Source organism: Sinocyclocheilus anshuiensis, unplaced genomic scaffold (assembly GCF_001515605.1).
Source record: "Sinocyclocheilus anshuiensis isolate Anshui unplaced genomic scaffold, SAMN03320099.WGS_v1.1 scaffold183, whole genome shotgun sequence".
Taxonomy (NCBI): Eukaryota; Metazoa; Chordata; class Actinopteri; order Cypriniformes; family Cyprinidae; genus Sinocyclocheilus; species Sinocyclocheilus anshuiensis.
Genome location: NW_015548309.1, coordinates 4,367,531 through 4,384,847, shown reverse-complemented (window position 1 = coordinate 4,384,847; position 17,317 = coordinate 4,367,531). Strand labels below are relative to the sequence as shown.

Here is a 17,317-nt window from a genome sequence, read left to right as displayed (position 1 = left end):
CAAGAAACATTTCATATTATCAATGTTGAAAACCGTTGTGCTGTGTAATGTTTTGGTGGAAACTGATACATTTTTATTTTTTTTATTTTAACTGTGTGTGTGTGTGTGTGTGTGTGTGTGTGTGTGTGTGTATCCAGTATAACACTGCATGCCTGAGGGTAATAGAGACAATTGCCAAAATGTCCCATTGCGTGCCGTGTTTGCATCTGGTAAGGAGCCAGATATTTTAGGATAAGTTTTAATTTACATACATTTACATATAAGATTTGATCACTTGTCACTTTATTGCTTTATTGTGTTGCGCTTGTTCATGGCACAGTCTTACACTTACGTAGAGAACTACTAAATTGTTAAAAAAGTGTTTTTCCCATCTTAATCTAATCTGATTTTCTCAAATCTTTGGGTTGAGAATTCTGTGATCAAAGACACTGTGTAGGTCTTCAAACATTTCCTCTTTCCGAGTCACCATTTTCTGACAACCATGTACGATCTGATGAATAACACATTCAAGTTGTTTCTTTAGAGCATGTGCTCATATTTAACAGGGGGTAAATGTGCACAGACCGACTGCAATATCTCTAACCTTTACCTGGGTGGTCAGCATTTAGTGTTGAGTGTTAGGTAGTTAGTGCACTGGCATATGTGTGGCTAATCGTGCTTGATTAATTGTCACTTAACTTCATGCTGTGTGATTGGGTGAACAGATGGATGTCAGCCTCACTTCCATCACTCTGATAACACACCTGAACAGGGGTATCAGCTACTAATCGCTGCTGTGAGCCTGTGCATAACCCTGGTGAAACTAACTTCTGAAGATGCATTGATACTCAATGAGATTAAATCACTGGAGGATAACAAGTCACTGTAATGTCTGGTTACTCGACTAACAGTTCACAGTTAAAGAAATAGTTCAAATGAAAATTTGCTGAACATTTACTCACCCTCAGGCCATCCAAGATGTAGATGACTTTGCTTCTTCATGGGAGCAGATTTGGAGAAATGTAGCATTGCATAACTTGCTCAGCAATGGATACTCTTCAGTGAATGGGTGCCGTCAGAATGAGAGTCCAAACAGCTGATAAAAACATCACAATAATCCACAAGTAATCCACACCACTCCAGTCCATCAGTTAACATTCACATACTAGTCTAAGTATATAGCTGATTTTGTAAATATATATTTTTATACATGCATAATATTCTCTTCCACTAAAAAAACAAGTATTACGGAAGTTAAATGGGTCGTGAACGCAATTTCATGTTGATTTAAAAGTTTTAAATGATGGTTGAGCTTTAATGTGAAGTTGATTTCCTCTGACAAAGATTCACAAACAGTTTAGAAAGCTTTTCCGCTCTGATGCAAATCTGTTATGAACATTAATTCCACATCATGTCAGATTTTTTCTCTGAAATTTGATTTAATTGAGCGCTGTGTTTTCCAGAGTTGGCAGCTAGTTGGACTTTAGTGACAAATGAGCAAGATAAATTTTTTGAATGACTGCAGAAAATCTCACACACCTGTTTATAGTGACCAGATGCCGGTGTTTTTCTAGTGTAAAAGTATAAATCCACAACAGCTGCTGAGAAAACGTTGACTATTCATATGAAAAATGACGTGCATGACGTGAGCGGCTCACACAAAGTTAACTTGGTTGCCCTCGACAGGTGTTTGTGTTTGAGATGAAAAGCATGAATTTATTACACATATGTGCACATACGCCACGTGCAGTTAAAACTGCTTCGAGATACATGAGTTTACCAATTATGCAGATTTAATGCACTAGGGCTTTAACAATTTGACATTTTAATTTGTTTGTCTATATTGTTTTTATTCATTTTTATCTATTAGTTTTGGTTTATTTATCTAGTTCTAGGTTTTTTTTTACTACAAGTTAAACTACACAAAAGTTAGAAATGTTGCCTTGGCAACAAGCTGGAATTTATTTTGTATTTATTTATTTATTTATCTATTTCAGTTTCAATTTCAGTTAATATTTATTTTATTTCAAGTAACAAAAATGTTTTTATGGTTTTAGTTTTAGTTGGATTACACTCGGGTCAGTTGCATGTAATGTTTTCTGTATGTGGCCTGTTGAGTGAAATATGATTTGGGACAGAAAGTGAGGAATACTGTAGTTCTGTGATCTGTTTTTGAATGAATTTTACATTTACTCTCCCAAACTCCCCGTTTGCTCACCCTCCAACATGTACACATGGGGTTGTGTTCTCTGGCCCAGAAAATAACATGTGCCGTCACCTGAGAAAAAGCCTTTACAAACCTGTTCAAATGAGTTCTGTGAGCCGCAGGCTTTGGAAACGGAGAACTATTAGAAGTCCAGGCTGATAGTCTGCTGGCTGCTTCTGTACGAGGATTCTTCAAAACTAATTAAGAGTGACACGGGGCATTGAGAGGCTTCATGAAACCCCAGGGGAATTGGCAGGCAGAGGAATGACAGACACCGCGCAGGTCGCTTCTGGAGCTCTTTGTGTGTGTGTGTGTGTGTGCGCTTCACTATCGGATCATGCGGCAACAGTAATTCCAATTTTATTGCGATCCGCCGTTCTATTTGGGTGGACAGAAAGGAAATAGATCAGCAATAAGACCTCGCCAATAACCATGTCACACAAACTCTTATTCAAAAGCTAGAGAGATGCCTATCTAGATGGCATTTTTAAGAAAAATTAATACACGGTGGCAAACTCTATGTTCCAAATCAATCACTTATACAGCAATGCATCTATGATCTAGTGTACACTACAGTTCTTTCTCAGACTTGACAGGTCTGATCATGTGTGAAAATGTGCATACTACAGGTGCATCTCAATAAATTAGAATGTCGTGGAAAAGTTGAACCAAAGACTTAAACTACTTCAGTCTGTGTGCACTGAATTTATTTAATACACGGGTTTCACAATTTGAGTTGAATTACTGAAATAAATTAACTTTTCCACGACATTCTAATTTATTGAGATGCACCTGTACCTGCAGGTGCATTGAATACACATCACTTACACTGTTTTATTTGGCTCTGGTTCTGAAATGCATTAAGGAGAAGTGTAATTTAGACTTTAAATACAGCTCTATATGCTACAATCATCTGTTTAACTTTAGACCTCAAGAGTTCCTGAGGATCTACTGTGTAATCGACATGTGATGAAGTGCTCAGTGTGACGGCGTTCATTCGTTCAGTCATATGCGCTCAGCCTCTTTATGTTACTTCAGAATTTTTTTGTTTTAATTATAACTCTGGCTTATATATGGCTGATTCTATTAAACCCGCTGGAAAATGTTTTAAAAACCCTTTGAGATTAGATTTAACCTCGATTTGGCAGGATTTTTTAATTATTATTCTGACTTTAAGAGCTTAGGGGGTCATATTTACATTGATTGAAAGAGTTTGATGTATTTTACTGTAACTTTTAGTACTTTAAACATCCTGCCCAGATCCAAAATAACTGTGAAAATGACTGATTTTCAAACAAATCCACTTTTGCTGTTAACACATCTGACTGATTAATAATGACTGATTCTGGCACAAAGAAAGAAATCCGTATAAATCGACTTTTGGTAACAAAATAAATGTAATACATTTATTTTAATGAATAAAATTAAATCAATCAATCAGTAAAATTGAATAAAACATTATATGATATAAAACTGGCTTGTTTGAAAACATTATCTATTGTGACAACACAGGTCTTAAAACTTCAATAAATTATTTAAAAAGTTCATTTTGAACACTATCTATTTAAAACAAAAATATTAAGAAATCGGGGTTATTATAGTCAACTAAAACTACATAAAGCATAAAAATGTTGTTACTTGAAATAAAAGTACTGTGCTATTTAAAAGGCAGAATTTCTCATTTTCATTCAGTTTGTTTTGTTGTGTTAAAAGAAAACTAAAACCAAAATAGAATATAATGAAAAATATACAGACATAAAAAAAAGACAAAAACACAACAACATTACCAAAACGTAACTAAAATTAAAATGAAAAAATATAAAAAATAAAGCTTCTACTGAGTTGTGAAGGCTCTCTGGTTGAGTGACTCTTAAAGTTCTGTCTAGATCCTGAGGGTTTATTGGAGTATTACGTTCTAACAGCAAAAGCCACTGATACGAGGCGTTTCTGCCAGAGCCGTTGGTCATAATACAGCACGGTCGCACAGATCAATACATTATATTCCCGCAGAGTGGAAGATGATGGCAAATATGGCATCAGAGTTCTCATGTATTCTATAGCTGTTCCCAGAAAAGCAGCCGTTTAAAGCTGAAGTTAGTGAGAACTCAGAAGTTTGGTGATTATATATAATGAGCAATGTTTCCTCTGACTGGTATCAACGGGAAGGTTGTTAGTCTGAGGTGATTTCTTTGATCTAGAAGCAGATTAATGCTGAGTTATATGTAGCTTTTAGTGGAAAATCTTCAATCTGTGTCAGACCGCTTTGGATTGATATCCAAGGAGCCGGTCTCAGGTGATTACCTGCAATTCCTGAACTTAGAAACCGATTCAGTGTTCGAGTTGTCCTGTGGTGTGTGTGTGTGTGTGTGTGTGTGTGTGTGTGTGTAAGGATAATATACATTGTATACATACATTATACTCCCCAATTTACTTAGCTATCACAAATTAGAAATTAAATTATATATTTTTTATAATTGTTAAAAAGGTTTTTTAAAAAAAGCTAAATAAATCCTTTGTTGAAAACGACATGTTTGAGAGAGGCAGGGCATAGAGGACCTACAATAATGTACAGTATTGAACATTAAAGCATGTCAACATGTTCTGTTACACCAAATAATTATCTTTAAAATAGCATCATGTGACCCCTTTAAAATAACTGTTTTCTATTTGAATATATTTTAAAATGTAATTTATTTCTGTGATGATGTTTTTTTTCTGAAACATTTATTATTATTATCAATATTGAAAAAAGTTCAAGTTTAAAAGAACAGCGTTTATTTGAAATGGAAAGCTTTTGTAACATTATAAATGCCTTTACTGTCACTTTTGATCAATTTAATGTATCCTTGATGAATAAGAGTATTTATTTTTGAAAAAAAGTAAAAACTGTAGACCAAAACCCCAACCATATCCCTATAAGAACATTTTTAGAATTTAAAAACATATATAATTTGCTCTATTTATGAATTTTTGTTTTCTTTATTCACAAGGTCATTTCATATTTTGACTTGATTTCACTTAGAAGGCAGCACCCTATGTAGTTAGTAACTCACTAGGTAGGTTTGCCTTCTGTATTAGGCCTTATCTAGTGTCGACTGAACACTTAACATGTCTCCTTCCCGTTTGGCAGCTCATATTTTAGGATCTCGCTCCTCCAGCCTGTTTCTGTTCGCTCTCTGTAAATATCACTAAGCATTCACCCCAGTGGATCGTCTTCAGAACCGCACTGATCTCCGCTCTGAACACGTTAGCACACCCGCCAATGCCATCCAGTCCAGTCCCGTTACGGGTCAGCGGGTGGCTGGAGCCACTCTCTGACCGATGCTTTTCATTACGCTTCTGCATTAGCACACTTACTATGATCTGTCTCTAGTTTTCACTGTGCATTTGGACTGAAGCGTGTCTCGCCATCTGCTAGCAGTCGTTCTCTGTGATTTTTACCCCCTGCTGGAGACAAAGATACACATGAGTGCTCAGCCTTTGAGGATTCTAGTTCTGTTTGCCTGTGTGTGTGTGTGTGTGTGTGTTCACAGGACTGAGCGTGTTGTGTGTGCTCATGTCTGTTAATTGAGTAAGAGCTTTCATTTTTAAATTCTAATTAAGGAAAGTTGTAAATCTGTCTCTGAGTGTGAGCGTGTGTCCTTATCAGCCACTAATTATGCTTCCAGCATCTGAGAACTCTTGGTGTGTGTGTGTGTGTGTGTGTGTGTGTGGCGGTCTCAGGGTTTCTGTGAAACCTTGTCAAACTCAAGATGCCTGGTGAACAGCAAATACACACGTCCTGTAAAAATGATTTTTCAAAGTTAAATAAATAATACAGATTATTATTATTCATTTTACAAAGAAATACTGTTTCAGTGTTTCTATTTCAAAATGTCACCCTTAAATGTTACTTGCCATTTCTTTGTAATTACTTGTGAAATTTGTTAGCAATTTTTTAGTCAAAATTGTTTCTAAATCACATTTTTGTTCTTTGATTTGAACATCAAATCAAATGTAATATTTTTGCACAGGGTCAAAAAATTACACTTTTATTCATGGTTTTAATATATTGTAAAATAAATAAATAAATACCCTTTTTTGTATTATTTTATTATTATTATTTTAATTATTTTATTGTTATTTTCACATTTAAATTATAATTAATTAAAGGCAGTATAACAAATACTACAGATGCTTCATCCATTTGCATATTTTTCACATTACAGTAATGATTTTATTTTTTAATTATTATTATTTGTATTTTATTTTATTATATATAGCAATATAACATTTTATTTTTGTCATTTGATTGTAGTGTGAAAAATGTTCCTGGCATGATTTATCAACTCATTTTTTGTTCTTTGTTAAATGTCATTGTGTTGTTGTTATTATTACGTTATTACATTTGTTAAATATTAACTATATAATATAAATCTGTATAAAACTTCAATTTGGCATAAAAAAAATTTATTGGATGACTTTATTGTATAAGCTAGGCCTCACAGGAGCTGCTGTTACAGTTCTGAAGGTTTTAAAATGTGTAAAAAGACCAAGAAATGGTTTAAAACAGTTGATTATTATAGCTAGAGAGACTTCAAACTCTGAGGAAGGAACTACAGACCTGGTTCATCTCTGACTTACCTTGACTTTCCCTCTCTCTCTCTCTGTTCTGATGTGTGTTGTTTTCAGATGTACATCCAGACCACCACCCTCACCATCTCTCTCAGCCTCAGCGCGTCTGTGTCTCTGGGGATGCTCTACATGCCCAAAGTCTACGTCATCATCCTACACCCGGAGCAGAACGTGCCCAAACGCAAGCGCAGCTTCAAAGCTATCGTCACTGCTGCCACCATGTCAGGGAAACTTGTACAGACGGGAAGCGACCGGCCCAACGGGGAAGTGAAGACCGAGCTTTGTGAGAGCATGGAGACCAACAGTGAGTATTTCACCCATGTAGACCGAATTTAGCACTTCATACAGAAACATTTCAAGACACACTTACAAGACACACAAGACCTTGAGCACTTCGTCGTTTAAGGCAAGGAGGCCACCTACGTAGCACTAGTTAATATGTTAATAAGAAGCTGTAATGGAAAGACACAAAAAACAGGCTGATTTTATTCATTCCCATTGCTTTACAGGATAAGTCGTTCATTCATTCGCTCAGAAAATGTTAATTTGTCTTTTTTTCAGATAATTTTTTGCATTAAATCGAATGCTATGATTCATCTCAGAACCAGCTGGTTTGGTTCAAGGCTTAAAGGTGACATATCATGAAAATCTGACTTTTCCAGGTTTTAAGTGCTATAATCAGGTCCCCAGTGCATCTACCAACCAAGGAAATGTGAAAAAGATTAACCCAGTAACTTTGTTTTGGGAAGCCTTTTTCTGCAAGCGTCTGAGAAAATGAGCACGTCTGATTTCGCTCACTTGGTGACGTGGCAAAGGGATCTCATTATAATATTACCACCCTTTAATCTGTAAACTTCCACTCAAGGCACCGTCATTTTGATTTCGCAAGCGACAACGGTGTACCAGTTCTAATGTCATGGCGAAAGTTTGAGCAAAACATGCTAACTGTTCTGTCTTTAGCTGCACAGACGAGCACAGAACACTATTTAGAGTCCCAGCCTCAGAGGAGACAACAGAGCAGTGGATTTATTGATTTATTTACTGTATATTGCTGCTGCCACACAGATCTTAAATAAACATGCGATTTATTTCCCAGCTGTTTACCTTCACAGACATAACCGACTGTTTTTGTAACTCGTGTGTTTTTAACATAAACTTGTGTGTGAATGAGAACTTAATTTAGTACTCACATGCTGTGACAGCCGCTTTCTGTCCGTGTGCTTCGGATGTGTGCTCTCAGAAAACCTTATATCAGAAGTTTAAACTCATATGTTTTAAAACACATGATTTCAGCACGATAAACATGATAATCAGAACCAAAACAGATGGTTTTAGCAGATTACGAGCTGTAAAGGCGCAGCTCTATTCTGGAAAAGGGGGTGGGGAGCAGCAGCTAATTTGCATTTAAAGACACAGGCCCGAAAAACAGCTTGTTTCTGCTTACACAAATAGGCATTTTCAAAATTATATAATAAATTATCTGTGGAGTATTTTTGAGCTGAAACTTCAGACACATTCTGGGGACACCAGAGACTTATATTACATATTGTAAAAAGGGGCATAATATGTCACCTTTAAAGCTTTTTTATAATTAATATGGAAAATTAATAGGAAATATGCTTTGATAATCCAAGGATGCTGCGGTCACTGTTGCACTCTATTTCTGCTCTGTTAGCGTCACATTTTTTCCTCGATATATGTTCAGTAAATGTCCCTGCTGTATGTAGAACAGCTGTTTAGTACAAAATGGTAGACTCAACCAAACACAAGTCTTGTTGTAAGACCAAAAGTTTCCCGCTGAGATGTTTGCCGGAGGTATACAGGCTACGTAAAGTGTGACATCAATGTTCGCGGGTTGATTAGCATATCCGACTAGCTGCGTTATTTGCCAGCTTGATCAATTTCTGGCTCTTTTTGATTTTTTTTACATTATTTTGTTCTCCAAACTGCAGGATTATGCAGTGTTGAAAATGTAATCACTCAGAAGTGATCCAAGACTTTGAGGGGAAATAAGCCCATTTTAAGTCATCAAGCCAATTACTTTGTTCTGTGCTGCGGGTGATGCTTTGCCTTATGAAACATTAAAGCGCAACTCATGTATCAGTATCAAGACCACCCAAAACTTTTGCAGACTTAATTAGACAAGTTTTTATTTGATTCGTGGCCTTTGTGATACTTTTATTTAGTGAAGAGATAAGAAGAAAGGATTTGGAGGTGGGAACGGAAATGACGGCAGCCAGTAGTCGAGGAGTTTTTGATTCATTTTAGTGACACTTATGAATCTGTTCATCAAAAGAAAAGTTTAAAGTTTTGATACGTTTAAAAAGTGTTTAACATTTAAAAACGTTAAACGAACATCCAACTAAAATATTTCAGGGAAATATATTCCATGAAAACATTATAAATATTATTTTTGTGATAACATTTTTAAAACATTATTAAATTCCAGATAACTTTGAACAAATGTTCTACTAATGTTTGGAAGGACATTTCTTCATAACTTTGAGAGAATGTTAGTCAGAGTTCTGAGAATGTTCCCTGTTAGCTGGGTTGTGTGTTATGAATCAATCATTGAATTATTCACTCATCAGATTTGTCATTCGCAACCCCCCCAAAAATTTGAGATTGTTTATTAAAGGGAGAGACTACAGTGAAGATTTGCTTACCAGCCAAGTTTAAACTTTGTATAACAATATGTTGAAATGCTAAATGATACACCAACTAGATTAGTTTTAAAGGGGTCATATGATGCGTTTTCATGTTTCATGTTTCATGTAAATGAGAAGGTTAACTGAAACTTGTCGAAAACTTCCTGATCAAATGCTCCCTCATATATCTATGTCACTATGTCGAAATATTTGCATAATGCCGCCCAAATATTTACGCAAAGAAAGAAGGCGTGGTTTGAGGTATGGCAGTAGCAATGTTGTGGAGATGCAGTGTGTTTCTACGAAAGCAAAAGCACTTTATTTGGCCTTCCGAAAGTGGATGCAATTAGGAATCAGTGGTTAAGATTTATTTACAACACTGCTCCAGAACAGTACAACCCAAACGTTTGAGTGTGTGCAGAGTATTTGACGGAGGACAGTTTCCTGAACCTGAGAGAGTACAAGGCCGGCTTTGCACAAAGGCTGTTTCTAAAAAATGGGGCTTTTCAAACTTTGCTAGTACAATCTGGCGCTTTTGAATCAGAGCCTGTGAGAATATTATTTGCTATTGACTGTTCAAATGTGGAATTTGGTGAAGTGTAGAGTAACGCATATTGTTTGTCGTTCTTACGATCACAAGTGCAAAGATGGATTTATGTATGCAAATGTAGTATCCTCTGTTCTCCGCTTATAACTGCCGGCTAAAAGACGATAAAAACATGATTCACTGTGTGTTCTTTCACACTGGATGCTCAAGCAGAGCTGAAGTAGTAGTGCCCACTGTGCTTTCACACTGGCGGCATCACATGCAAGTTTACCACTCTAAATACGTTCAGCTCAAGTCGGTTGGTTCCGATCAATCGGCTTGCTCATCTGCATTTTCAGAATCTGACTCGGGCTCAAACCGATGGTAAAACTATGACATTATTAACTGTTCTTATAATTGCTTCGGAAGCGGAAGTTCACGAGTATGATAAGGGGCATTACGTTTCCGAAACATGCTTGAGATGTTCGGCCAATCACAACACACTGGCCAATCAGAGCACACTGAGCTATTCGGAAGGAGGAACTTTGTAGAAATTGACGCGTTTAGAAAGACTGGGCATAGTGGATCTCCAGTAATGAATAGTACATGAAAAATACATTTTTTTTTTTTTTTTACATTAAAGCATGGCAACATGTTGTCTTACACCCAATACACAAAATAATGATATTTGAAAATAGCATCATATGACCCCTTTACCAGATTTTTACTTTTCTTTTTTATTTGACTCTTGGCCTTTTTTTGCCACTTTTATGAACAATTTTTGTTCATTCAAAAGATTTGTTCAAAAACACTAATTCATTCACCAAGAAAGCACCACTACTAGACAAATTTAAACTTGTCTGCATGAAAATATGTGTGATGTTAACACCAACTACACTAATTTTAACAGATTTTTCTGTTTCTATCTTTGAGCGACACACGTTAAAGGGGTCATATGATGTGGGCGGCATTATGCAAATCTTCCCAGATAGTGATGTAGATATGTAGCCGTTTTAGGTAGGTGTGGCTGACTCTTAACATTAAAGAATATCTCTTTGGATTTGAGACTTTAGTCTTTGCAACTTTACAGATCTTCTTTACGCATCAAGAGCTTGTAACACTCCAAAGAGAAAGGAAAAATTGAAATCGCATCATATGACCCCTTTAACTTTGAGCATCTCACTAGTTAGAAGTAAGATGGATGGGTTTTTAAAATGTTCAAATGTTCTTCACACACAAAAAGTGTATTTGTATTTTTTTTTTCCTTTTCACGGAAGGGTTGTTTAGGGAACAACTTCTATAGAATCGCTGCGAAAAAACAACAACAACAAAAAAACCCTTTTGGAAGATTTTTATGAACAGTAACCATGATGCTTGACTAAAATATTTGACTTGCTCAGGTACTGCACATGCAGTCGAGTGAGAGTGAATGTGATTCTCTATGTATTTTCCCCTCCAGCAGCATCTTCTACCAAGACGACATACGTCAGCTACAGCAATCATGCCATCTGAAGAGGGACACTCTCTGTGGGCGGAGCCGAGGGCGGGGCCCTGTCTGAAGCAGGATGTCTGTCATGTGACATGCGCTGACAGGCAAATGGGCCTGGAACGGGCATCTGAGCATGAGATTTTTATATCGTTCTGCATAAATCTAAAACCTGCAGCATACTGGAACATGAACGGACTTACGGGACCTTCCGGTGAGACTGCTATCTTGCGTTCAAGAGCTACCGATCCTGCCATGAACACACGTGAACATGCACACACTCACAAAACTGAAGGTGCAGGCTTGCAGTCATACGAAAAAATAACTTTCCACAAATATTCGTGCAAACATTCTGCAGGTGGAGACATTCACGGTAAACTTTGGAAATGAGGATATAAAAAAAGAGAAAATATATGAAAACTACCAGAGTCAAAATATGTTTGTTGTTACTGTATTTTTGTGGTCGTGCAGATTTTTTCATTCTTGTCCCACTTTGTCAGAAACCTGCATTCTGAGATGATGTGTCTTGTATTGGCTGACTGAATTGTAACCGCGGGGTTGTGAAGCTGTAAAATGCCATGGTTGAAGCATGCTAGTTTTTATACCAAAAAAAAACATGATTTAAAAAAGATTTATTTATAATAAAGGAATGTTTTGCAAATGTGTAGCGTTGTTAGATGTGTATTTGACAGTGAGATTTGTTTTTCATTTTGTCATCGCTCTCATTCATATTCAGTCACCACCAGAGGCCAAAATGCAAACTTTTTGCAGCTTTGTATCCCATTTAAACCCAGTTTGTTTGGGAATTTTTTTAAGGTTCATAATGGGCTCTATTACCACAGAAAAATACCTCTCATGTTTACAGTGTTTCTAATGAAAGTCTCTTAAGCAAGGCATTGCAGAGGGCAAAATTAGCACGGTCATGGAAAACCTGAAAATATCAGGGAATTGGGATTTGTGGGCCAAGAAAAAAAAAGATCTTTAAAAAACATATCTATTTTTCTACAATGGGAAAAATTGTTTCTACACCTATTGGTGTAGACTTAAACATTATTATTTTTAACTAGAAAGACTGGAATAGTATTTATTGTAAAACATGCTCCAATAATCTTTAATTTTGTAGTAAAAAAAATAATTTTTACTGTGTAGTTATTTCATCTGCCAGAAATAGTTTCCTTGTGCAATTCCTGTAAAATTGATTTTTCATCCAGTGATCATGAACAACTAGAAAAGTCAGATTAGCCAAAAGATGCATGATCTCTCACAAAGATAAACACTGAAATACTGCACTTGTTTAAAAGTACAGCCTTAAGACTTAAACTTTATACATAAGACTAGTGTGATAAAATCATTTGATTATCCTGTTAACCCTGTAAAGCCTGACATATGAAATACTAGAGAAATACTATAGTACTACTACTACTACATAGAAATGTAAGCATCATATGATGCATCAGGCTTTTATGGCTCATGTAGTAATATGGAGCTCATACTCAAGGAGGAAAAAGCATCTTAATTTTATTCAGAGGCCCAAACTGAGCAAAAATGTGCAATGTATTGCAGTTGCTGATATTTATATGGCCAAAAAGAAAGAAATTCTGATAGCTTGTAATGCAAATCAGTGAGATTTTCAAAACAATAGAAAAGACTACTTGACTAAAATGCATATAAATATCAGTTGTCACTCTATATCTCCCAAAAATATGTCTTAGTAAGATGATATTTTCATGCTTTGTTTTATGATCATAGCTCTGTATTTCAAAACATAATGCAATGCAATGCAATACAATGATGATTGAGAGATGTTCCTAACTGCTAAATTATCATAAAACTAAGCATGAAAATATCATCTCTAAAAAGTATGCATAGATATTCAAGTAAACCTAAGCTGCTTCAGTGTTCAGCTTGAAATATTACTAACAATATAAAAGTTATTCTTGCATTGATTTTATAGAAATCAGTGAAGATATCACAGCAAAAAGAGACGTGAACAATGAGCTGAAGGTGGGCGTTTTTAGAATGATACTAAAAGGCCTTTTACTTGCTAAAAAAGTAAAACTCAGATGACAGAAGGCATGTAGTAGATTGTGTGCAACAGGATTTTTTCAGCAAGTTTTGATCATGTTGATCATTTAGAGGCCTTAGAAAACTGCCTATCAAACATGATACAGTAAGCTTTATAAGATAATCTTGTTTGTGTGATGGTATATTCTTGAACTCATGTCATGTAAAGTTCATAAACCAGTAACATTTGCATAATACACTCAAACATTCATTTCAAACTGAAACTTACTCCCTAAACTGAATAACATTGGAAGTGCATTTATTTGACATCTAAAATAACTATTTTTGTAAAGGAAGAATTTATTTAAGTTCTTTATGACTTAAAAGCCTTACATTTCTGCTATTAAACCGTCAAAGCCAATTGCCAGTCTGATGATAATCTTGACAAGAGGTGGTTGTTTAACTTTTCTGTCTTGACAGAGCTTTAATGAGTACTGAGATTGTTTTTCCAGGTACGCTGTCAACAGGTGCCGGTTTGTGTCTTGCATATATCCAGCAGTGAGGATATATTCTGTGAACCGACCTTGCCTTGATAGCATAGTGCCTACGGCTCGACCACCTCCCCAAAAAAGGGATGCAATCGACCTCTGGATCAGATCAGTGTTATTTCAGTATGATTGAGACACATTTGCAGTTTTATTCATATTTTGAATTAGTTTTATTTTTGGTTTTCAGTTTCATTTTTGTTAAACTTTTTGTAGGCTAATTTTGTTGGGGGGGGGTTCTTTTTTTTTTTTTAAATATATCTATAAAGATTTTTTTATTTTTAATTTTAATACGTTTTTATTTTTAATTAGTTTATTTTAATTTTAATTAGTTAAATATTTTTTATTTCAGCTTTAGTTATTTTAGTAGGCTACATAAGTTAAACTAAATTAAAATGACTGGCACAGCAGGTGTAGAGTGAGACTCGGGCCTCAGCGCTTGAGGATGTCTTGTCGGTTTGCCCCGCCACGGCGGACCTGAGCTAATTCAATTACTTTGGCCCCCTTGTACAAACGTGCTTCCGAGAGCATCCAATCTCCCGTCTCTCTCCCTTCTGTCTGTCTCGCCTGCTCTTCCATATGTCAGTCAGGAGGTACAGAGGCAGATGTGTCTCAGGTAAAGATCAACAAACTCATCTTTTTGGAGGGATATGCAGTTGCACAGCTGTTGTGACTTTAGACTTTGATCTCCTCCGGTTTTTCTCTAAGGCTGTTTTCACGCTTGATTTAACTTTATGTAGCCTGCTAAAATAACTAAAACTAGATGTAATGTTTGTAAAAAAAAAAAAAAAAAGTTTGATGTTGGCTTGCTTTAAAGGGTTAGTACACCCCAAAATGAAAATTAGCCCATAAATTACTCACCCTCAAGTCATCCTAGGTGTATATGACTTTCTTCTGTCAGACGAATCCAGTCGGAGTTATATTAAAAATTGTCTTTGATCTTTCAAGCTGTTTCATGGCACTCAACAGGGGTTGCATGCATCAGTCCAAAAGAAGTTAAATAAAATGTGCCCATCCATAAAAAAAGTGTCTCGTAGGATGACTTGAGGGTGAGTAATTTATGGGCTAATTTTCATTTTTGGGTGAACTAACTCTTTAACCTTGACCTAGCCTTAAAGTGGTTTTAAAAGCTCAAAGTTTGAAAGTCTAGACAGATAGATAGCTAAAGTTTGTTCTGGCTGGTTGCTAGGGTGTTGCTATGCAGATGCTAGGGTACATTATGTAGTTGCTAGGGCATTCTTTGTGGTTGCTAGGGCGTTGTTATGCAGTTGCCAGGGTGTTCTGAGTGGTTGCTATGCTGTGGCTTGAGTATTCTGGTTGGTTGCTATGGAATTGCTATGCAGTTGTTCTGGATGGTGATATGAAGTTGCTAAGGTGTTGCTAGGGTGTTCAGGGTAGTTGCTAGGGTGTTACTGGGGTTTTTGCATTGTTGTTAAAGTGTTGCTATGCAATTTGTAATACCATTTTATTTCAACTAATTTCCAAGGTAACATTTGTCATTTTAATTTAGTTTAACTTAATGTAGTCTACTAAAATAACTAAAGCTGAAATAAAAATGAATAAACTAAATAACATAAAAATAATTAAAAATAAAAACAAATTAACATTAAAAAATAAAAACTATTTATAGATATATTTTTTAAAAAGAAAGAAAAACTAATAAACATGACAAAAACACAAAATTACTAAACGTTTAACATAAATGAAACCAAAAATAAAACTAATTCAAAATATCAATAACTGTTAATAGCTCTATTTATACGTGTTTATATATGTATTTATATATTAATAACTGTAATTGTATTTGAATAATTCTAAAATTGCACTGATCTGAACCAGAGGACGGTTGCCTCACTTTTTTATTATTTTAGTATTTGTCTTTTTGGATTTTTAACCAAAACTTTGCATAAACAGCACTTGCATTTTTTACTGCTGCCGCATTGCGAAAGATGCAAAAAATTGCACTAATAATGAGCATCATGCTTTTTAATCCCAAAACTCATGTGCAGTCAAACCAGACCATTATGATACTTTAAATACATCCATGATTCAAAACTGTTCCAGTCGAAATGTTTTCCCAAGCAGAGAACTGTGAATTCAGATAAGTTTATCTTTGCCTTTCTGTGTTTTTCTTCCTCAACTTTGCGTCTTTCCCGAGCCGTGGAAAGCTATTTTTGTGTGTGTTAGTTTTGCCTAATAAGATTTAGCAGCAGTGAAAAACAGAATAATTTTGAGTAGAAACACCATTTTATTGTTTGCGGGGCCCAGAATGGCCGTCCCCAAAGAAGGATGAGGCAGAAAATAAGTTTAATCTCCAGACCTCCAGCTGCCAGATAGCACTACAGTTGCACCCGAATATGAACGTACGATATATTTTGTCAGTTGTTTTATGAGACGTAATCTCTCTGGGGAACCTGCATGAAAGGGGCACCTATGAGTGAGACAAGCTCCAAAAGCTCATGCAAAACATATGTTTACTGTCTTTTGCTTCTCAAAAATATTCAAGAATGAATTCATTTTAAAGGTATGTTGATATCTTTAGTATAGATTAAAAATGTATTTTATTCATCATTGTTTGCCCTTCTAATACTGTATTTGCATAGTGAATTCTGATTGACCTACTTTTTAAAATGTATTTGCATACTCAATTATAATTAGTCTTTTTTGCTTCCATTTATTTAACCATGTAGAACAGCATTTATACTGCATAGAATGTGTCGTATTATGTGTTTAATCTCACGTGCAGATAACTTTATGCCATTTCTTTTACACATTTTTCTTTTACACTTTTACCGAATCTTCCCTAAAATCACAAAACCTTAAACTTCCCTAAAACACTTCAGTTTTGTGGCCTTCCTTTACAAAATGTCAATCTAGTAATGCTGCTCAGTCTCATTGTTCTGTTATTTTTTTTCACAGCTTTGTGATTTCTCTCCCTCAGCATCGGTACAAGACAGTGAACATATGAATGGCTCCAACGTGTTTAGAAAAACACCACACTTGGGATGAGCGAGCTGTCAGAAATGTCATAGCTGTCAATCATTTTGTCTCCCTGAATACCATCGAGACGGAAGCGTTACTGGTGCTTCATCTGGTTAATTACGATCGGAGCGCTTGGGATTTAACGGCATATGAACACACACATGGTATCTGATACAGAATCGTACGACTTTTATTATTATAAATGTAAATGCTTGTGTCTTAAAAATAACATACTCTGCATGATCATTTTTCACCATGTCTTTGAACCTTTAGAAGTAAACAGGCTATTTTTACGTTGCTGTGCCTTTAAGACCTGTGCCTTCTGTG

At 35.6% G+C, this 17,317-nt stretch overlaps 1 protein-coding gene across 2 annotated transcripts in view; it reads left to right on the top strand.

Annotated features, from left to right (window-relative positions):
* The window catches only part of LOC107656388 (metabotropic glutamate receptor 8-like), a 187,518-nt gene extending 175,469 nt beyond the window's left edge, over positions 1-12,049 (top strand). The window contains exons 9-10 of one of the 2 annotated variants that reach the window (XM_016444233.1): positions 6,857-7,103; positions 11,436-12,049. In XM_016444233.1, coding sequence (XP_016299719.1) covers positions 6,857-7,103; positions 11,436-11,485 — 297 coding nt within the window. In that variant the 3' untranslated portion in view covers positions 11,486-12,049. Of the gene's footprint in view, positions 1-6,856; positions 7,104-11,432 lie in introns of both variants that reach the window. The other variant, XM_016444232.1, reaches the window with a different exon arrangement.
* Positions 12,050-17,317: the final 5,268 nt, after the last annotated feature.